Source organism: Ruditapes philippinarum, unplaced genomic scaffold, assembly GCF_026571515.1.
Source record: "Ruditapes philippinarum isolate M1 unplaced genomic scaffold, ASM2657151v2 ctg4260_1_1_1_1, whole genome shotgun sequence".
NCBI classification, from domain to species: Eukaryota; Metazoa; Mollusca; class Bivalvia; order Venerida; family Veneridae; genus Ruditapes; species Ruditapes philippinarum.
Window position 1 is genome coordinate 32,777 of NW_026861990.1, and position 23,797 is coordinate 56,573.

The window sequence follows — 23,797 nt, forward strand, 5'->3', positions numbered from 1 at the left end:
TCTACGATCAAGTAAGATGTCTGCGCCCATGGAAATGAAAAGTAAACTATCGAAATTTCCGGAAATATTAACAATAACATTCAGAGATCTTGAAACTTACTTGTAACAAGACCTTTAGACTACAGTTGTCGTGGTTAGTTTAATCAGGATTTTTTTGTTTTTAAAAAGTTTGAATGAAAATCAAATCTGATGCAACCCAAAATGTGAAAGTCTGTAAACTGGTAAAGGGTCAACTCGGCCCAATACCAACTCGGTACGATTTAACTCGGCCCTCTAATAAAAACATTGGATAAAGATTGTTAAGTTAATTAACTCTTCAACGAGTAAATTACTATATAAGTTATAACTATTCAGAACAAATAGAAATTAAAAAAGGCAGCAAATTGTTTGAAATTATTTTTGTTTAGAAGACATATGATATGATATCAACAGATCAAAACAAGATAGATCTATTATTACATGCTTTTCGATGGTTTATAGAAATATATCAGTGATTTAAAACTGGTAATTTCACTGTTTGAAACAGTGAAATTACCACTTTGATAATTTCACTGTTTTGAGTTTAAGCCCATTACGTTGTTTCAGTGAAATGCCAGCGTGCACAGTACTGGGTACCAACTTAATGACGTGACGTTGTAAATGACGTCACGTTGTATTATTATTTGGCGCGCTTTTAATTCAATATTAGGTTTTATGTCTTTTTAAAACGTTTCTTTGCATATAATAAAAAGAAAATTTGTTTAGTTTAGTGTAAGATCAAAATATATTTCACCTTGTGAAAACCAAAAGTTCATATTTCACTCGTGACTGCGCCACTCGTGAATTTGAAATATACCTTTTGGTGCTCACTCGGTGAAATATATTCCGATCTTACACTGAACTAAACAAATATCCTCTATTTCATAAACAGGCTGGTGAAAATTAATGCCCTATCGGCATACATGCCATATTGTCCTGGATGTCCGGGAAAGTCCTGGAAATAAGGTGTCTGTCCCGGAGGTGTCCCGGAGATGATTTATGTCCCGGCAAAAAAAAATCTTAAAAAATCTACTTTGAAGCAAGAAATTTTACATTTTTTTTTTTATAAACTAGTCTAGAACACTAATAACAAACGATTATCCCCATACAGCATTGCAATGGTGACACTAATCCTTTGATTGATATATCTATGTGTCCCTTCCAACAAACAATTATCGGCAATAATTTTGATCAATTAAAAGATTAATTGTTTACCCCCTGTGGCTTCCTGAGCGAAGGTGTCATACACAGTAATTAACAACTGGCCAGTATAAATTTAATCCGCCTGCAAGCACTTATTAGTGGTCAAACACCGTGAAAATTACGGCTAAATATGAGGTGATGAAATCTACAAGATTCAGCGAATGTTTCAGGAAAAGACATGGATAATTGCCCTTACTTAAGTTAACATAGCTTTAGTCTATTCTGTGACTGATAGTATTTACGATGCCTAAATACTTAAAAAAGATAGAAAAACTGTTAATAATTATTATTGACATTTTGTCTTGTTTATGGTGTCATTAAATTTGCAAGTTGTAAATACCGGTAATATAGGTTGTATGCCACTATGTAAATTAAAAAAAATATGTTTGCTGATCAATGCCCCACCTCCAAATGAAAAGTGTCCCAAAAATGAGTCTAAAAATTATGAATTATTATGTATGCCTATCAGGCTTATGATATAAAAAAATCAAATTTCTAGAAAAATAATAGAGATATTTTTTATTAAACTTTCTTTGTTTGTTTATTGAGCAAAACATATGACATACACAGAAAGAGAAATATTTAGTTACTGCCACTTTTGTGAGAATTATTTCCCTTTTTTCATGTTTATAAAACACATAATTTTTGAAGTCCTTAAAAACTTTGTTGCTTTATAAAATTCTAAACAGAAATATGTCCAACAACTTCATTTTGCTTATTATTATTGTGCCAGTACATTTATTCTATATATTTGGATTTAATATTCTGTTTCTGGCATGTATATTTTGTCAATTCTTTGACACTGAACATTATTCTTTGAAGTTTTCTCTGAAAACTGAATGAAATGTATGCTGACATGTGTTGGCGCAATGAATTGCAGCATAAAGAAGTTTTTTAACCTATTTTGTTTTATACTTTGCATATGTAACATATCTTTAAAGACTTCAAAAATTATGTGTTTTATCAATATGAAAAAGGGGCAATAATTTTCACAGAAGTGACAGTTTCCAAATATTTTTCTTTTTGTTTATGTCATATATTATGTTCAATAAACAAACAAAGTTTAAAAGAAATATCTTTATAACTATTTTTCCAGAAATAAATTTTTTATGTCATAAGCCGGGGAGGGCATTTTCACCAGCCTGATTATATTATGATTGAGCCATAAATAATGTTTAAGATTGGATTTTGTGACAATAAATGAGAAAAGACTTGCCAGATATAAGTAATATGAAAGTAGGCAAAGCCCATGAACAGGGAAGTCGGATAAAATAAAACAATTTAGTTCATTTTTAATTTTACATTTTTTCGTTTTAAAGGTGTTATGTATTTCATGCACTTCTGTTTAAATCTGAATGCCTCGTCAATTATTCTTCAATCTAAAAAGAACTATTGAAAAAACAATACAGTGGCCACATATTAGTAGTCCAACTACTGGTTGGAGAGATAACTCTGACAATAATTAAATCACATATTTTTTACAGTACATTGTATCTTAATTATCTTCCTGTATATTTTAAATACTGAACCACCTAAACAAAGTTCAGTTCAAAGACTTTACATTACACCACAAAAATTATGTATGACAATGAAAATTGAAACTGGTAGTTGTTTAAGGTCCTGAATGAGGTATACAAAATTTGAAAACATGGTCGTTTTACCCCACAACAGTTGATAATGTCGACACTTAAATTTTTAAGTAAAAAATGACTGGAAAATCAGCATCATTAATTTATTTTTACATCTTATATGTTTTATTGATTTTTTGTTGATATTTAAGCAATTTTTCAATTATCTTTGTCTAGTTAGTGGCCTGTGGTCAATACATTTCTAACTACCTTGTAATTCAGTAAAAGGAACGTTTTGGGACAGTTTTTGTCTACGAAAGGTTATCTATGTGTCGGAGTTATCTCTCCAACCAGTAAATTGAGTAATTGTATTACATGATAAGATATTGTGCTATTTTGTGCATTGGCAATATAACCCCTAGATTTTGACCCGGAACAAACATATCTCAGAATCAAGCTTTAGCTTTGGCATGTTAGTATATTTCGACAACTGTCTCGTTAGAACATCAGTCTGTCTGTCCGTCTCAAAACTTGTCTGGACTACTGGTGCAATTTCATTCAAACTTTGCTGGAATGATCAGTACCAAGTCTAGTTGTGAATTACTTCGGCATTTTTTGCTTCAACTATTTTTGTCAGAGTAATGACCCTTTAATGATTTTTTTATTTCAATTTTCTAAACTACTCTTATACCTGGCACTAATGCAATTTGAGTGATACTTTCCACCTTAAACAGTTAAATAAAAAATAAGGTGATGTACATTTGTAGTACACTAATGCAAATATATTAATAATCAATTGTTTAAAGCTTTAATAGCAACCTTTATGGTCAAGTTTTTGTTAAGGGTCATTAACTTACAGAATACTAACGAAGCTGTAACATTGAATACTTCATGTATGTGGATGCAACTTGAAAATTTCTGCTTTTCACACCTAAGAGGTCAAAAGGTCAAATTGACTGTCAATGCCTCATTTTCTTTGCTTTTATCATATTATCAAGTACTTAAAAAAGAAAAGTGCACTGCTTCTCACAGCTTTTATTTGTAATTTATTGTTTGCAATAGTTATATTACCTGTATCAATGAGAAGCTGTTATTACCCAGCATATTAATGTTTAACAAGCACCAATACATGTCTAATACTTTCAGTTTGGAAAATGAAAGTTTAAAACAATGCTCAAATGGTTCCAATCTGTTGTATGAGAAGCGGCCAGAGCTAAGAGTAGGAAATTTTGAAATAACATCTTTTCCTATGTCTGTTGGCCAATAGTGTTAAGCTGGAATTGCTCTATAGTCTATTTTTACAATATTTACCTCCCTTGTTTAAAATGATAGCCATTTTGGGCCAATATAATTGACAAAATATGTAAAAAACAAAAACATTATGAGCTGCCGATTTAGGTGCCGACTTGTCAAAAATAAAAAAAAATTACATATCAGCATATATTATAATTATTAAAGCACCAATATGTAAAAAGATTTTTATCAGCTTTCATAGAGATGATAGAATTATGAGAGATTTTTTATATTTTCTTAAACACCTACAATATATTGGGAATGACCTCCAAAATGACTGCCAGGGGAGATAATAATTGTATGTAAAAAGCATGTATATGGTGAAAAACTAGTGATAGTAATCAGATTTTGCTCATTATCATTTCACAATTCAGGGTTGAATGGTGTTGTGTGTACAGTATATGGTAATATGGAAGGAAGATAACCTGGAGTATGGCAAGCTTTAAAAGGAAAATGAAGAAGCCTGATAAAATCTACATGTTTGATGGTATGAATCTTTTTCATTTGTTAATTGTTCCACCATACTGGGAAATAAGCCCATAAGACTAAAGATACAAGGCTATAAAAACTAAACTGTAGGAAGATTTCTAAAGGCATTTTCTCTCCAGACAGAGATAGGTGTGAGATTTCCACTTACTTCTTTTCAGCTTCAATTTAGTTAGGGTATAATTAAGGCATTAATGATACTCTAGTGTTTACTGATGATCATCTTACAGATTCCAATAAAATTGTATCGAAATGTATTTGACATTATTTATTTACTATATAACCTTTTGCAACATCAGAGGGTAACAATCCATTATGTCACATGGCAACATCAGGTTTTGGCTTACATAACCAAATGACTCTCGCATTCTTTTACTTGGGGACTATATGCCGCTTTTCATGGAATGGCATGAAAGTGTCATATTGAAGGTCCATGATAACCACCGTAACTATGAACACATCTGCAGATGTTTCTAAATTCAAAATTTCACCATTACCATGATTAAATGTTTGAATTCTGCTTAAGCCGGTGCTAGAAGGTGTGGACGGTAAATTGCACTTTCCATTACCTTACATGAACAGGCTCAATCAAACCGAGCCTGCAACATTTTCAATTTTGTCGTTTTGTGCGTTCTTTAGGGATTCTTTATTTCTCTCTGTTTTAAAGCTTCTCTTTTCTAAGGGTCAAGATTGTTATAAACATTATCATGTACCATGTTTATAAATTGATTATATTTGATATATTATAGACTTATTAACCAGGTTTTCAATTTTGAAAATCCTGGTTATTAGATTGGGGTATGGCGGGCGGATGGGCGGCTGGGCGGATGGGCGGGCGTCAAACGAAATTGTGTCCGCTCTGTAACTCTTCAACCCTTTGAAGAATTTTGATGAAACTTCAGACAAATGTTTACCACATCAAGATGACGTGCAGAACGCATGTTCCGCATGGCTGGCTCCAAGGTCAAGGTCACAGTGACATTAACATTGAAAATCCTGTCCGCTCTGTAACTCTTCAACCCTTTGAAGAATTTTGATGAAACTTCAGACAAATGTTTACCACATCAAGATGACGTGCAGAACGCATGTTCCGCATGGCTGGCTCCAAGGTCAAGGTCACAGTGACATTAACATTGAAAATCCTGTTTACATGATTTTAACTTCGGGCGTCAAACGAAATTGTGTCCGCTCTGTAACTCTTCAACCCTTTGAAGAATTCTGATGAAACTTCAGACAAATGTTTACCACATCAAGATGACGTGCAGAACGCATGTTCCGCATGGCTGGCTCCAAGGTCAAGGTCACAGTGACATTAACATTGAAAATCCTGTCCGCTCTGTAACTCTTCAACCCTTTGAAGAATTTTGATGAAACTTCAGACAAATGTTTACCACATCAAGATGACGTGCAGAACGCATGTTCCGCATGGCTGGCTCCAAGGTCAAGGTCACAGTGACATTAACATTGAAAATCCTGTTTACATGATTTTAACTTCGGGCGTCAAACGAAATTGTGTCCGCTCTGTAACTCTTCAACCCTTTGAAGAATTTTGATGAAACTTTAGACAAATGTTTACCACATCAAGATGACGTGCAGAACGCATGTTCCGCATGGCTGGCTCCAAGGTCAAGGTCACAGTGACATTAACATTGAAAATCCTGTCCGCTCTGTAACTCTTCAACCCTTTGAAGAATTTTGATGAAACTTCAGACAAATGTTTACCACATCAAGATGACGTGCAGAACGCATGTTCCGCATGGCTGGCTCCAAGGTCAAGGTCACAGTGACATTAACATTGAAAATCCTGTTTACATGATTTTAACTTGATTTGGCAGTCAAAGGTCATATCATCTTTGGAGGTAATTTAAAAAAGATATGATATATTATTTCATGTCTACTTTGTAACTTGTTTTTCATTATACAGAATTATCAATATAATTATAGTGAACAAATTCTTCTGTGCTGAACTCGTCCTACATTTCTCAACGGATTTTGTTCAAACTTTCACAGAAGCTTTGTCATCAAGCACCCTGGCACATATTGTCGGGGTTTTGTGATTGGATAGTTTTTGACCTAATTATGGCCCTTTGTTTTTTTCCTTATACATAATATTATAGTGAACACTTCTTCAGTGGCAATTCCTCCTACATTATTCATGTTTTACATTGCACATAGTTACATTGTTTGTTGCTTGTATTTGTATTTCAAATACAACATATTTATCTACAATGGTGATAATTGAAAACCTGGTTTCATGGCATTGCCATGTTTCTTGTGTTCATAAAATAAGTGACTGTAAAGTGTATTAAACTTATTTGTTGTACATGTATATAATTTGTTATTCAATGACTCTGTATAGAATTTTACATTTTCAGACTCTGACCTGTCAGAGTGTTTGACTAGGAGTAACAGTTTGAGTTCTCAGCCCCATGTGCCAGCTGTGCCATCATCAAAGGTACTACCAAGGACAGTGCCCAATCACCTGTTGCTGGTGTCCATCCTAGAACAGTTATGTCACATGTATGCCAGAGATACAAAACAAGCCCAAGATATTTTCATTTGTAAGTATTTTTGGTAACATAAGAATAATAGTTCCACTTAAAAATGACAACATGTATGTGTAAGCTTTTTACTAGATTAACTTCAGAATTTCTAACCGGGCTAAAGATTGTGAAAAAAAATCGATTTTCAATTTCACTTTATATTTTCTTATTATGCCCCCCTTCGAAGAAGAGGAGGTATATTGTTTTGCTAATGTTGGTCCGTCTGTCTGTCTGTCCGTTGGTAGACCACATGGTTTCCGCTGATTATCTTGAAAACTATTTATCAGAAAGTCTTCATATTTCACATAGTGATTGGTCATAACTAGTAGATGACCCCTATTGATTTTGAGGTCAACAGGTCAAAGGACAAGGTCACAGGGGCCGTAAATGTCAAAATGGTTTCCGCTGATTATTTTTAAAAGTATTCTTCACAAAGTTGTCATATTTCACATGGTGATTGGTCATAACTAGAAGATGACCCCTATTGATTTTAGGGTGACTAGGTTAAAGGTCAATGTCACAAGGGCCTTAAATGTCAGAATGGTTTCCACTGATTATCTTGAAAAGTATTTATCACAAAGTTGTCATATTTCACATAGTGATAGGTCATAACTAGTAGATGAGCCCTATTGATTTTGGGTCACTAGGTCAAAGGTCAAGGTCACAGGGGCATTAAATGTCAGAATGGTTTCCTTTGATTTTCTTGAAAAGTGTTTATTACAAAGTCTTCATATTTCACATATTGATTGGGTAGAACTAGTGAATGACCCCTATTGATTTTGGTGTCACTAGGTCAAAGGTCAAGGTCACAGGGGCCTTGAATGGTAATATGATTTCTGCTTATTATGTCTCGGTTACTATTTATCACAAAGTCTTCATATTTCACATATTGATTGGTCATAACTAGTAGATGATCCCTATTGATTTTAGGGTCACTAGGTCAAAGGTCAAGGTCACAAGGGCCTTAAATGTTAGAATGGTTTCCGCTAATTATCTTGAAAAGTATTCATCACAAAGTCTACATGTTTCACATATTGATTGGTCATAGATAGTAGATGACCCCTATTGATTTTGGGTTCACAAGGTCAAAGGTCAAGGTCACAGGGGCCTTGAATGATAATATGATTTCCGCTTATTATCTTGGTTACTATTTATCACAAAGTTTTTTTATGCCCCTGGGCATATAGTAATTGAACCATTCGTCCGTCCGTCTGTCTGTCCATCTGTCCGTGTGAGGTTAACCTAGAACAGCAAGTTGGATTTTTCTTAAGTTCTACCTGTACCAATGGCTTCTAAGTTTACACACTTACTAATCAATACAAAGTACATGATCTGGGCAAGTAACATAACTCTGGCTTTCATATTTACCATGTTATTGCCCTTTTCAGCACTTAGAAAATGAATAATGGTTAACCTAAAACGGCAAGTTGGAAATATCTTAAGTTCTATCTATACTAATGGCTTTATTATTTCCACACTGACTTATTAATACAAAGTACATGATATTGCCAAGTTATATAACTGTGTCATCCATATTTCCCAGTTATTTCCCTTTTTTCACTTCGAAAATAGGGCCTTGTCTGGTTAACCTATTTCGGCAAGTTGGATTTATCTTAAATTTCTCCTAATTGCTTATTTTCTTTAATGATATCTTTCATATTTAGTAGGTGAATACCTTTGATGGTCCTCTAATTTTTAGCTCACCTGTCACAAAGTGACAGGGTGAGCTTTTGTGATCGCTTTTCGTCCGGCGTCCGTCCGTCCGTCGTCCGTCCGTAAACTTTTGCTTTAAATGACATCTCCTCATAAACCACTGAGCCAATTTCATCCAAACTTCACAGGAATGTTCCTTTGGTGGTCACCTTTAAAAATTGTTCAAAGAATTTAATTCCATGCAGAACTCTGGTTGCCATGGCAACCGAAAGAAAAATCTTTAAATATCTTCTTTTAAACAACCCTAAGAGCTAGAGCTTAGATATTTGGCATGAAACATCTTCTAGTGAGTGTCTACCAAGTTTGTTCAAATAAAAGCCCTGGGGTCAAAATTGGTCCCGCCCCAGGGGGTCATTGATTTTCCCTATATGCATATAGTAAAAACTTAAAATATCTTCTTTTAAAGAACCCAAAGAGCTAGAGCTAAGATATTTGGCATGAAACATCTTCTAGTGAGTGTTTACCAAGTTTGTTCAAATAAAAGCCCTGGGGTCAAAATTGGCCCCGCCCCGGGGGTCATTGATTTTCCCTATATGCATATAGTAAAAAACTTAAAAAATCATCTTTTAAAGAACCGTAAGAGCTAGAGCTTAGATATTTGGCATGAAACATCTTCTAGTGAATGTCTACCAAGTTTGTTCAAATAAAAGCCCTGGGGTCAAAATTGGCCCCGCCCCAGGGGGTCATTGATTTTCCCTATATGCATATAGTAAAAACTTAAAAAATCTTCTTTTAAAGAACCCAAAGAGCTAGAGCTAAGATATTTAGCATGAAACATCTGCTAATGAGTGTCTACCAAGTTTGTTCAAATAAAAGCCCTGGGGTCAAAATTGGCCCCGCCCCAGGGGGTCATTGATTTTCCCTATATGCATATATAGTATATGCATATAGTAAAAACTTAAAAAATCTTCTTTTAAAGAACTCAAAGAGCTTGAGCTAAGATATTTAGCATGAAACATGTTCTAATGGGTGTCTACCAAGTATGTTCAAATAAAAGCCCTGGGGTCAAAACTGGCCCCACCCGGGGGGGTCATTGATTTTCCTTATATATGTATAGCAAAAACTTAAAAATCTTCTTTGAAAAAACCCAAATAGCTAGAGTTTAGATATTAAGCACGAAACATCTTTAAGTAAATATCTACAAAGTTTGTTCAAATAAAAGCCCGGGGTTCAAAACTGGCCCTGCCCCAGGGGTGTCATTGTTTTTAACTATATGTGTATAGTAAAAACTTTAAAAATCTTCTTTTAAAAAACCCAATGAGCTAGAACTTAGATGTTTAGTATGAAACATCTTCTTATGGGTGTCTACCAAGTCTGTTCAAATAAACAAATAAAAGCCCTTGGGTAAATATTGGCCAGGGGGTGGGGGGGGGCCTATATACAGGTGAGCGACCTCAGGGCCATCATGGCCCTCTTGTTTGTGGAGTAAGCGGTCTCTAGGGTCAAGGTCAAGGTCACTGGTTTAAAAAATAAATATAAACATTTTTGCTCATACAGCCTTTATTTTTAGCTCACCTGTCACAAAGTGACAGGGTGAGCTTTTGTGATCGCTTTTCGTCCGGCGTCCGTCCGTCCGTCGTCTGTCCGTAAACTTTTGCTTTAAATGACATCTCCTCATAAACCACTGAGCCAATTTTATCCAAACTTGACAGGAATGTTCCTTTGGTGGTCACCTTTAAAAATTGTTCAAAGAATTTAATTCCATGCAGAACTCTGGTTGCCATGGCAGCCGAAAGAAAAATCTTTAAATATCTTCTTTTAAACAACCCTAAGAGCTAGAGCTAAGATATTTGGCATGAATCATCTTCTAATGAGTGTCTACCAAGTTTGTTCAATTAAAAGCCCTGGGGTCAAAATTGGCCCCGCCCCAGGGGGTCATTGATTTTCCTTATATGCATATAGTAAAAACTTAAAAAATCTTCTTTTAAAGAACCCAAAGAGCTAGAGCTAAGATATTTGGCATGAAACATCTTCTAGTGAGTGTCTACCAAGTTTGTTCGAATAAAAGCCCTGGGGTCGAAATTGGCCCCGCCCCAGGGGGTCATTGATTTTCCCTATATGCATATAGTAAAAACTTAAAAAATCTTCTTTTAAAGAACCCAAAGAGCTAGAGCTTAGATATTTGGCATGAAACATCTTCTAGTGCATGTCTACCAAATTTGTTCAAATAAAAGCCCTGGGGTCAAAATTGGCCCCGCCCCAGGGGGTCATTGATTTTCCCTATATGCATATAGTAAAAACTTAAGAAATCTTCTTTTAAAGAACCCAAAGAGCTAGAGCTAAGATATTTAGCATGAAACATCTTCTAATGGGTGTCTACCAAGTATGTTGAAATAAAAGCCCTGGGGTCAAAACTGGCCCCGCCCCAGGGGGTCATTGATTTTCCTTATATGTGTATAGCAAAAACTTAAAAATCTTCTTTGAAAAAACCCAAATAGCTAGAGTTTAGATATTAAGCATGAAACATATTTAAGTAAATATCTACAAAGTTTGTTCAAATAAAAGCCCGGGGGTCAAAACTGGCCCTGCCACAGGGGTGTCATTGTTTTTAACTATATGTGTATAGTAAAAACTAAAAAAATCTTCTTTTAAAAAACCCAATGAGCTAGAACTTAGATGTTTAGCATGAAATATCTTTTTATGGGTGTCTACCAAGTCTGTTCAAATAAACAAATAAAAGCCCTTGGGGTAAAAATTGGCCCGGGTGGGGGCTATATACAGGTGAGCGACCTCAGGGCCATCATGGCCCTCTTGTTGTCTTAGTTTAATGCAAACATGCCAAGGGAGGTCCTCCTTCTTTGGGTGTAGTAAGGGGTCATTTGGGTCAAGGTCAATGTTACCAATGTCAAGGTCACCAATGTTAAAAATAGATTTTTACATTTTTACAGGTGTATTCACTATTGACCGACCTTATTCTATAGACAGATGTTATTTATAATTCTTAGAAATATAAACTTTGATGGAGTTAGCGGTCAGTTGGGTCAAGGTTACCATTGCTAAAAATAGATTTTTACACATTTGCTCATACAGCCTTAATTATTAAGTGACAGATATATTTCATATTTGGTAGGAAGATAACTTGCATGGTATTCATCCTTTTGATTGGGGTAGGGATCAGTGGGTCAAGGTCACTTGTGCTAAAAATAGATTTTTACACTTTTGCCCATACAGCTTTTATTTATTGACAGATGTATTTCATATTTGGTAGGAAGATAGCTTGCATGGTATTCTTCCTTTGGATGGAGTAAGGGGTCAGTTGGGTCAAGGTCAACAGTGCTAAAAATAGATTTTTACACTTTTGCCCATACAGCCTTTATTTATTGACAGATGTATTTCATATTTGGTAGGAAGATAACTTACATGGAATAGTGTTAGGGGTCAGTTTGGTCAAGGTCACCCGTGCTCAAAATAGATTTTTACACTTTTGCCCATACAGCCTTTATTTAAGGACAGATGTATTTCATATTTGGTAGGAAGATAACTTGCATGAAGTTGAATATTTTTCAACTTCACAAGTCAGAGCAATGACTTGGCAACTTATATTTTTCACAATTACAAAATGCCATGACTTTGTCAAGCTATATAACTTGTGTTTACAATTTTTTTTGCAATTTTTCTGTCCATAACTGAGTGAATGGGTAAACATTTTTTGAAATATTGCTACTGACAAGAATCTGAGCCGGGGGCATTTGTGTTTAACAAACACGTTCTTGTTATTTTATATATTAATTGGTCATAACTAGTAGATGACCCCCATTGATTTTAGGGTCACTAGGTCAAAGGTCAAGTTCCCAAGGGCCTTAAATCTCAGAATGGTTTCCGCTAATTATATTGAAAAGTACATTTTTTGTATTCATCACAAAGTCGTCATGTTTCACATATTAATTGGTTATAGATAGTAGATGACCCCTATTGATTTTGGGTTCACTAGGTAAAAGGTCAAGGTCACAGTGTCCTTGAATGATAATATGATTTCCACTTATTATCTTGGTGACTATTTCTCACAAAGTCTTCATATTTCACATATTAATTGGTCATAACTAGTAGATGACCCCTATTGATTTTAGGGTCACTAGGTCAAAGGTCAAGTTCACAAGGGCCTTAAATGTCAGAATGATTTCCGCTAATTATCTTGAAAAGTATTCATCACAAAGTATCTAATAATCTGAGTCAAGGGCTAGAAAGGGGGGAATATGTGTCGTTCGACATTTCTTGTTATCTTTTACAGATTTTTACATTTTAAGTTCATCACTTGATCTATGCAAGAATTTCAAATTTTATGTGTTTATGCATTTTGGCCTCAGTGGAGTTCATGTTTTACTAAGGGTTACTTGTGCTACTTTTCATGTTGTATCTGAAAAAAGGTGTTTAAGTTGTAAAACACCTTTTATTAGCAAAGTAGAAATATTGTTGATGTGATAATATCTAGTATGATAGAGTCAATTACTATAATTTCAGCAATCAGTGAACAGTTGACCAAGTTGAATGTTGTATCACCATTATTGATGTTAGATGAAATGAGTAGTCTAAGAGAGCAGTATAGACATAGTGTACATAGGATGTTGCTGGCTGCTGTACACAAATCTAACAAGGTATGGTTACATATAAGTAAGAGGAGCTGTGGCCTGGTGGTTAAAATGTCTGTCACTCAACCAATGGATGATGGGTTTAGGCCCAACTGCAGTCACAACTTTGTGACATCAGTACTGGTTATTTTTAGGAAGCAGAATCTAGAGAAGTTTAAATAGTCTACACAATTTCTTCATAGCTGACCTGAAATAAGTTATGTTTAAACTAAAATGATACAGGCAGTCACAGATTGAAACTGGCTGCTGTTTACAATTATTATAGGATAAGATAATGCAGTTCTGAAACTGTTCACATTCTGCTTATTGCAGCTCTATAGTAAGATAAAATAGAACTGAAACAATGTTTATAGGAAAATCAATGTTTACAAATCTGAGAAGGTAATACAATATGATCCTGAAATAGTGTTCACATGATGGTTTCTGAATTAATTATTTAAATTGGAGAACATTGCCAAAGCAACATGAACAATATACTTCCAAATACAGTATGTTAATCTAAGATGGAGAATTAAATAGTTCACATTGTTCATATGGTTTTGACATACATATTGTCACCTCAGTACAGTAACGGGTTACTCTCCTATTAAATTTAATGAAAGTTAACCTGTTACTCTCCTTTTAAATTTAATGAAAGTTAACCCTGTTATTCCATGTACTCTCCTTTTAAATTTATTATGAGTTACTTGTAACTGCACTAAGGTGACAACATGTGTAACTTTTTATACTACATGAAGTCAAGATATAGGCACTTCCTGTGTTATGATGGCAATAATTTTAACATCTGAGGGAAAAACACAAAAATGACAAGATTAATTTTCTTGTTGACATTATCTATATATAATATAGTGTATATGTATTTAAATGAAAAAATAAAAGCACCAGTAACCTAATGTTATATGTTTGCCCAGTAAGTCTGACATTAAATTTCAGGGTCTCACAGGAAAACTGTTATTACCTGCTCCAAATGGCTTCAGTGACACAAACCTTCCAGCTTTACAAAACAAGTAAGTTACTATTGTATATTTTAGAAGATACAGCACTCTTCTTATTTACTCATATTGTACTCTTTTAAAATTCTTTAGAGTATTATAAATTATTTTCATCTTAATTGTTAAATTTTAAATTCCTTTGTAAATATTTTTATTTTGACAAAGTTAAGGTTGCTTAAACTTATTTGTATTTATTTGCTGAATATCTTGAAAGTTGAAGTTGAAGGGACTTGCGTAGAAACTTCGACACATCGGGACTTCAACTCATGAATCGGTCTAAATTCAATGACAAAATTTTGAGCAGTCGATATTTACAAGGGAGTTACAAAAGGCTTTACAAAAGGAAAGGGCCATAACTGAATCAGCTTTAAGTAAATATATCCCATATGATTAGTACATGACATTAGGTCATGGAAGGTCTTAAATGAAACTAATTGACTGTGAAAATTTAAATTATTTATCACAAAAGATATTCTCAATCTTGATTTTGTATTTTAGTATACCCCGGCATCCATCCAGCAGTAGTTGTGATCTCATTAACCAGACATCCAGATATTGTACAGAGTTTGTAGAGGTGGAGAAGATTGGTAAAGGAGGATTTGGAGCTGTTTATAAGGTGTTTATCTCTCTGTTAATGTCTAAATCAGTGTTTATCTCTCTGTTAATGTCTAAATCAGTGTTTAATCATTAATATATCAATATTTAAACCAGTCTTGATCTGTTAATATCAACTTTAAATTATTGTTCTTGCATTAACTTAAATCAGTGTATGTGTAAAAATGTTTGAGTATAATCAATTTTGTGTTATTGTACAAGTAAATAGAGGAATAAAATAGTATTGTATTGATTTACTTAAGTATAAAAAGTTTGCTTTGTCAAAAATGTTGCAAAATGTAAACTCCCAGTTAAATTTTTGTTGTACTATTTTACACTATATAGTCATTCAAAATAGTCATAACTTTTAGCTGTCTTCCATACTAAAAACTGACACAAGTTTTAAAATAACTGAACAATTAACATGTGAATCTGCTTTATTTTTGTAATTGTAAAATCATCCATTTAAGCTATTGTGATATATTATAACAGAGTAGAAATAAACTGGATGGGAAGATGTATGCTGTAAAGAAGGTGAAGTTTAAACACTCAAAACCTGAAGTCTGGTTCAGGGTAAGTCAGCTATCATTTACTTATAAATAAATTGCTGTTTTCCCTAATATATGTCCATAACACAAACTTGTATAACTAAGGAAAGAAATTTAACAGTGTTATATCTCTGTGATTTTTCTAGACATTTTGATGCATAATAATTTAGCATGACTACACTACATGGACATACATGTACATTCATGGGTCTGCAATTTTGTCAGAAGTGTTTAATATATTAATTTACTCTGAAATCCATTGATACCATCAATTACCAAACATAGTTCTTTTGGCAGGAATATACTTAAAATAACAACATATTATTACTACATGAATTGATATTCTAATATTGAAGATCATTCTCAAGGGATAGTTATCTAATTGGTTTAATTGTGACAGAATCAATGTCAAAAGATTTATGTTTATTTCTAAATTTAATTTTATAACTTTTGGTAACTTCTGGCAGTATAAGTAATAGAAAGAGAATCAAAACGCAAGACTATCTGATTTGTACAAGGTGGCGTAGCCCCTGAGTATGTACCAGATTGCCGAGTCTTTTGATGTTCTTTCTCTTTTGTATCATAGAAAAAAACAAAAACACATTCCCTGTTATCACAATATAAAACCCCAGAAAAAGTACCTAAAGAACGAGCATCCGAATATGGCATTTCTATCGCTATCCCTTTCTATGTTGTCACATTGAGCAAACTTAAGAAAAAAATAAGCTAATCAATGAGCATGTTCTTGAATGCGAGTAACTAATACCTGCACTCCAGTTAACGCACTGTCCATGCATGTGTATACGATTTAGCTTTGACACATTTTCAACAGAAAGGTCCCCAAATACAAATGTTTAGAAAGGAGAATACAAATGTCTATTGTTAAATTACAATATAGGTACTGCGAGAAGTGAAAGCATTGGCAAGTTTACAACACACTAACATCGTAGGATATAATGCTGCCTGGTTAGAATATGGGACAGCTCCTTTACCAAAACCATCCTGTAAGCTATGATTCCTATTTATTTATCACTTTATAAATACTTGAACTTGATAAACTCATCTCATATATAAGGTAAACAACTGACTATAAGTTTTTTGTTTTAAATTCTCGCATTCATAAAAGCTAAATGTAAAATGTAAAAATAAATCTTGAGATTGATGTAATATCTATTTTGATTGATAAGAAAAATAATTTACTTCAACTTAGCATTTTTCAACATAGAGTGAGAGTATACAAGAAAAAATCTCATTTATAGTGTTTGATATATTTAAACATGTTTACATCTTTTCTTATACAGTGTAGTTTATAATTTTGTAAAAAAATGTGTAAAATTTATGTTAAGCATTGCCAATCAGTAACATGATGGTGAACCTATCTAGATTTTCATGTGTACTTTTATATGAAAAAAAATAAATTCTGTATTACAGCTGGTTCAAGTTTACACGATATATCAGCTGACTCTGACAATCATTCCGACTCAGAGAATGATACTGGTGTTATATTCAGAGATTCTTGTGACGGAGATTACTCTCGAGACTTTCTCCAGCCTTTCCACGACTACAGGTTCGGCTCCGGACCAAAGATAAAGGAAATAGCTTCCAATAACTCGAGTCTGGCATCTTCCCCACAGAACATGCCCCCTTCTCCTCCAAAATCATCTACATTTCATAAAAATAAAAGTTTGAATGATATGTTAGAATACCAAGGAAATAATACATTTTTTGGGAACAACTTCAAGCTTGACACTTCATCCTATAAGAAGGAAACAGCTACGGTAGAATCTCGTGCTTTGTCATTGTTACCTGGAAAGTTTGGAAATGTGAAAACAACGCAGACCAAGGTAAAGTTTACTCTGGACACTAGTACTGTAGAATCTGGTAGGCAACAAGATGAGATAGATGGCAGCATGTACAATCGTGGAGATGGGAGAAAGTCACAGAGGGTTTATAAAAGAAGTATTAGCTGTGATCCTGTGGCCTCTGGTGAATTGCTCCTGCCATTAGAAAACAGCAGTAATCTGTTCCAGTTTGTAGAGACCGAATTTCCACTGCAGGTAATACAGTATAGATAACAAATATACATGAATGTACACAAAAATTCTCAATGTTACAAGGAAATACATGAACATGTATTTCCCAGAGTATTAAGGAAATACAAGAAGGGTAACTGTGAGTGGAAAATAAAGATCCCATTCAGACAGAATACCTACTTGATTTTATTGTATTTCTTGACCAGATAGTTTAAAGGGATATTCAGGCAAAATAATGACAAAAATATTAAAATGATATTATGTACTCAAATCATGCTAAAATGACATTTCCTGAAGTTTCAGCATAAATTGCTATTTAAATTCTATATTTTTTTGGTTTTAGGCGTAAATATATCTATAAGGTTGAACAAAATTTAGACCCAAATAGAATCACCAAACAGTTTAAAAACAAGTCACGTGACTTAAACAAACCCTTGAAGGTACAATATCAGATATTGTGGATATTGTATGATTGAAACAAGTCTTAGTCATTCATTTGACATGTTCACTTTGACAACTATTGTGAAATTCTAGCGCTCTAACCTGACCCACGCGGGTCAAGTTAGGAAACCACCATTTTATTCTTTATATAGAGAAAAGTTTTGTTCCTTTGGCTGTCTAATATATTCATTTTGAGTGCATTTACAGAATAATGAATGAAAAAATCAAAACTAAGAAATGAAAATTTTGCCTGTGTCTCCCTTTAAATGAAAATATAAGTTTAGTTTCGATTGTTAATCGTTTTTGTTCCAACTGGTGTAATTATTTATTTTTTGGAACATTGGTGGTTCTACTCAGGTGTCCCTTCATGGCCTGAAATAATGCAAAGAAGGGCACCTGAGGTCTTCATGCACCTGTAAAGCTGGAAAGTAGCCATATGAATTATACTGTGTTGGTGTGACGTAAAATTCAACCTCCCCAAAAATGGTTTGCATCCATGAGTTAGTAACAGGTTTCACTCTATTTCATTATTCAAGAAGCTAAGTATTAGAGTGCTTAATTACACAATAATGCAAGGAAAGGAATGTTTATATGTCATTTGACTTCAGCTGTGATGTCAATAAGCAAAATAGCATCATGGAGTTATTTCACTGCTTAATATTGGAATGAAAAAAGATATCAATTTTTCTTGTATTGCAGTACAGTAATGCACGATTTATTGTTCAGATGATTTAGTTATTACCTTAAGCCTTATTGTTATTATAATGCTACATCACACTTGAAATATATATCTTTTTCTTTAAAAATTCACTTTATTCAAAGCACTCTATTTACATGTATTTTCAACTCATTATCAAATTTCACCAATTTTATTAAAACATTACTTAACTGTTGCTCCATTACCTTTGGTAGTGAAGAGTAACAGAGTGTCATTGATGATATGATTTTAATAAGATTGAAATTTCAAATGATTTGAAATCGTTGGTCATACATTAGATTTAGTTATTAACAGATTTGACATTTTGCAAAACTTGAATAATGTTTGTTATATTTTCAGAAAACAGTGACATTATACATCCAAATGGAGCTTTGCAGCCTAACATTGAAAGAATGGATGCAAAATAGAAATGAGACGTGTCACAGTGAGAAAGACCTTATCCCTTATACTGACAGGAACATGATAATATTTAGACAAATTCTGAAAGCTGTGGAATATATACACTCACAAGGTGTTATCCATAGGGACTTAAAACCTAGAAATATATTCTTGCAAGAAGAAGGACTTCATGTGAAAGTTGGAGACTTTGGTTTAGCAACTGATGATGTTGTAACTAGTCCAGTCAATGACACTTCTTTCAGTACTCTCAATTTAGCGACATCTCGACTTGTCCGCACCGGAAGTATTCTATCTGATCATACAACTGGGGTTGGCACATCTACATACGCTGCACCGGAACAGCTCAAAGGTTCTGGTTATAATACAAAATGTGATATTTATAGTTTAGGGGTAATATTGTTTGAATTATTTCAAAGCTATGGGACAGAGATGGAGAGGTATAGGAGTTTAAGTGACTTAAGGAAAGGTATAATTCCAGATGAAGTGTTCCAAAACTGGCCTGTACAGACCAGATATATAGAACTCATGACCAGTGAAAATCCAGAAGTCCGACCATCTACCAAATCCATGCTAAGTGGCGAACTTTTCTTGACAAAGGAGCAAGTGATTGATGATATGAGAATAGAAATTGATCGTCTCAGGAAGCAGCTGGTGGAGAAAGATAAAATGATAGCCGAGAAGGACAGTACTATAGCTAAACTACTTGTTGAACTTAGTGATAATAGTTTCCTTGCTGGTACCAGTGTCTGACATAGTAACTTACATTTGTAGAAACTGAGACTGAAACCAGAGATCTGAATAGATGATATTTTTAGCTCACCTGTCACAAAGTGACAGGGTGAGCTTTTGTGATCGCTTTTTCGTCCGGGGTCCGTCCGTCCGTCGTCCGTCCGTAAACTTTTACTTTAAATGACATCTCCTCATAAACCACTAAGCCAATTTCATCCAAACTTCACAGGAATGTTCCTTTGGCGGTCACCTTTAAAAATTGTTCAAAAAATTTAATTCCATGCAGAACTCTGGCTGCCATGGCAACCAAAAGAAAAAACTTTAAATATCTTCTTTTAAAAAAACCCTAAGAGCTAGAGCTTAGATATTTGTAATGAAACATCTTCTAATGAGTGTCTACCAAGTTTGTTCAAATAAAATCCCTGGGTTCAAAATTGGCCCCGCCCCAGGGGGTCTTTGATTTTCCCTATATGCATATAGTAAAAACTTAAAATATCTTCTTTTAAAGAACCCAAAGAGCTAGAGCTAAGATATTTAGCATGAAACATCTTCTAATGAGTGTCTACCAAGTTTGTTCAAATAAAAGCCCTGGGGTCAAAATTGGCCCCGCCCCAGGGGGTCATTGATTTTCCCTATATGCATATAGTAAAAACTTAAAAAATCTTCTTTTAAAGAGCTCAAAGAGCTTGAGCTAAGATCTTTAGCATGAAACGTGTTCTAATGGGTGTCTACCAAGTTTGTTCAAATAAAAGCCCTGGGGTCAAAATTGGCCCCGCCCCAGGGGGTCATTGATTTTCCCTATATGCATATAGTAAAAACTTAAAAAATCTTCTTTTAAAGAGCTCAAAGAGCTTGAGCTAAGATCTTTAGCATGAAATTGTTCTAATGGGTGTCTACCAAGTTTGTACAAATAAAAGCCCTGGGGTCAAAATTGGCCCCGCCCCGGGGGTCATTGATTTTCCTTATATGTGTATAGCAAAATCTTAAAAAATCTTTTTTGAAAAAACCCAAATAGCTAGAGTTTAGATATTAAGCATGAAACATCTTCTAGTGAGTGTCTACAAAGTTTGTTCAAATAAAAGCCCTAGAGCCAAAATTGGCCCGCCCCGGGTGTTATTGATTTTCCTTATATTTGTATAGCAAAAACTTAAAAATCTTCTTTGAAAAAACCCAAAGAGCTAGAGCTAAGATATTTAGCACGAAACATCTTCTAATGAGTGTCTACCACGTTTGTTCAAATAAAGCCCTTGGGTCAAAATTGGCCCTGCCCCAGGGGGTCATTGATTTTCCTTATATGCATATAGTAAAAACTTAAAAAATCTTCTTTTAAAGAACTCAAAGAGCTAGAGCTAAGATATTTAGCATGAAACATGTTCTAATTGGTGTTTACCAAGTTTGTTCAAATAAAAGCCCTGGGGTCAAAATTGGCCCCGCCCCGGGGGTCATTGATTTTCCTTATATGTATATAGCAAAAACTTAAAAAATCTTCTTTGAAAAAACCCAAATAGCTGGAGTTTAGATATTAAGCATGAAACATCTTCTAGTGAGTGTCTACAAAGTTTGTTCAAATAAAAGCCCTGGAGTCAAAATTGGCCCGCCCCGGGTGTTATTGATTTTCCTTATATTTGTATAGCAAAAACTTAAAAATCTTCTTTGAAAAAACCCAAATAGCTAGAGTTTAGATATTAAGCAAGAAACATCTTTCTAGTAATTGTCTACAAAGTTTGTTCAAAAACAAAGCCCTGGGGTCAAAATTGGCCCCACTCCAGAGGTGTCATTGGTTTAATTATAAACTTAAAAAATCTTCTTTTAAAAAAACCCAATGAGCTAGAGCTTAGATGTTTAGCATGAAACATCTTCTTATGGGTGTCTACCAAGTTTGTTCAAATAAAAGCCCTTGGGTTAAAATTGGCCCTGCCGGGGGGGGGGGGGGGGGGGCAGAAGGAGGGGGGATAGATCGTTGTTTTTCATTATATGTGTGTAGTAAAAACTTAACATCGTGAAACATCTTCTAATCGGTGCTTCTAAGTTTGTTCAAATAAAAGCCCTGGGGTTTAAACTGGCCCCGCTCCGGGTGCCTTTATACAGGTGAGCGACCTCAGGGCCATCATGGCCCTCTTGTTCAATTTTTAACATCGTCAAGATTTAACCATTGCTGATTAAACATTTGAATGTATGATTTAAATTTAACAACATGATTGAAATATTTCATGTAAATTTGCACTTTATCTGGTGTAAGCATTGAAATGTTTCATGTACATTTGCACTTTATCTGGTGTAAGCATTAAAATATTTTGTGTAAATTTGCACTTTATCTGGTGTAAGCACTGAAATATTTTGTGTAAATTTGCACTTTATCTGGTGTAGGCACTGAAATATTTCAAGTAAATTTGAATTTTAATGGTGTAGGCACTGAAATATTGCAAGTAAATTTGCATTTTATCTGGTGTAAGCATTAAATATTTTGTGTAAATTTACACTTTGTCTGATGTAAGCACTGAAATATTTTGTGTAAATTTACACTTATCTGGTGTACTGGTGTAACCATTGAAATATTTTGTGTAAATTTACACTTTATCTTGTGTAAGCATTGAAATATTTTGGTAAATTTACACTTTATCTGGTGTAAGCACTGAAATATTTTGTGTAAATTTACACTTAATCTGATGTAAGTATTGAAATATTTTGTGTAAATTTACACTTATCTGGTGTAAGGGAACTACTGCCATAGGGGAATATGCCATAGCAAAATATTGCCAATGAAATACTGGGAAATAGAGATTCAAATTGTTTTGCCATAAAACAGACAAAATTATAATTGAGCCGTGTCACGACAAAACCAACATAATCGGTTTGCGACCAGCATGGATCCAGACCAGCCTGCGCATCCGCACAGTCTGATCAGGATCCACGCTGTTCGCTATCAGTTTCTGTACTTGTACTTGTTAGCGAAAACAGCGTGGATCCTGATCAGACTGCGCGGATGCGCAGGCTGGTCTGGATCCATGCTGGTCGCAAACCCATTATGTTGGTTTTGTCATGACATGGCTCATATCATTTATTATGATCATGAACTAGAGCAGGATTATTGTTTGACTATTGAGTATGCATTATTATGATGTTATAATCTTTCTCCAAAAATCTATTGGCAAAATAGGTTTGGAGATTTTATTGTCTTTTGGCAGCTGAAAATCAATTCCAATTTATTTTGTCTCAGAGCTGAGCTTTAAGTGCTGGAAGCTGAGCTTTTATGATAGAATGATGTCTGTCTTCTATCATCTTTATTGTCTTTCTATACATTTATATAGGAAAACCTTTGTTAAAAACTATATGTACATTTCCCAGAGCATAGACGTTTTGCATGTAGTATTGCATAGTACTCTTTTTAAATAAGTTGTATAAGTCAAGCTCCTTTGGTAAAAATTGGCCCTGCCTTACTTTTGTCATAGACTTACCTAGGAAAATACATTTATAAATATCTTCCAATTTTGAAACTTCCTAGCCTAGACCTTAGATATTTGCATGTAACATTGCTTACTGGACCTCTGCAGAAGGTTAATAAATCAAAACAGGCCTGATCCCAATATAACCCAATGGCCTACTTCTTCATTTAATAATTGTGATCTTTCCTAGCAATGGATCTCAGGTGACACATCTAGGGTGATCGTCCTTATATGTCATTTTGTAACAAAATTTCCTAAACTTTTTTTATTTATAAAATATCATGCATTTTATGGCAATCAAAATTAATGTATATTTTTTCGCAAGTGCTGATATTTTTCTTTTACATGTAAATGGTGATAGTTGCATCATTTATTTGCATTTTCATTATTTTTTTCAATGAAATCCTTCTGACAGTGTAGCTCAAAAGAACCAAAGAGTCTCAATAAAATTATATCATTTTGAATGGCCATATGTGATGAAAATAGATAA

At 34.1% G+C, this 23,797-nt stretch overlaps 1 protein-coding gene across 2 annotated transcripts; it reads left to right on the forward strand.

The window, feature by feature from the left end:
• Nucleotides 1-22,732, forward strand: LOC132717553 (eukaryotic translation initiation factor 2-alpha kinase 1-like). Of its 2 annotated transcripts, none has more exons than XM_060701041.1 (10): nucleotides 1-41; nucleotides 4,457-4,569; nucleotides 6,944-7,129; nucleotides 13,283-13,416; nucleotides 14,344-14,417; nucleotides 14,901-15,018; nucleotides 15,489-15,569; nucleotides 16,443-16,548; nucleotides 16,976-17,601; nucleotides 19,076-22,732. In XM_060701041.1, the coding sequence occupies exons 2-10, from the start codon at nucleotides 4,515-4,517 to the stop codon at nucleotides 19,883-19,885; spliced, it is 2,190 nt and encodes a 729-aa protein (XP_060557024.1). In that variant the 5' UTR covers nucleotides 1-41; nucleotides 4,457-4,514; the 3' UTR covers nucleotides 19,886-22,732. The 2 variants fall into 2 exon arrangements, with proteins under 2 accessions (XP_060557024.1, XP_060557025.1); XM_060701042.1 differs by having other exon boundaries at nucleotides 2-133.
• The last annotated feature ends 1,065 nt before the right edge of the window (nucleotides 22,733-23,797 follow it).

Excerpts from the sequence above, each read along its gene's own strand:
- LOC132717553 (XM_060701041.1), top strand. The coding sequence starts at position 4,515 with ATGGCAAGCTTTAAAAGGAAAATGAAGAAGCCTGATAAAATCTACATG. Across the intron at positions 14,418-14,900 it reads CTTCCAGCTTTACAAAACAA|TATACCCCGGCATCCATCCA; the intron begins GTAAGTTACTAT and ends TTTGTATTTTAG. Across the intron at positions 15,570-16,442 it reads AACCTGAAGTCTGGTTCAGG|GTACTGCGAGAAGTGAAAGC; the intron begins GTAAGTCAGCTA and ends ATTACAATATAG.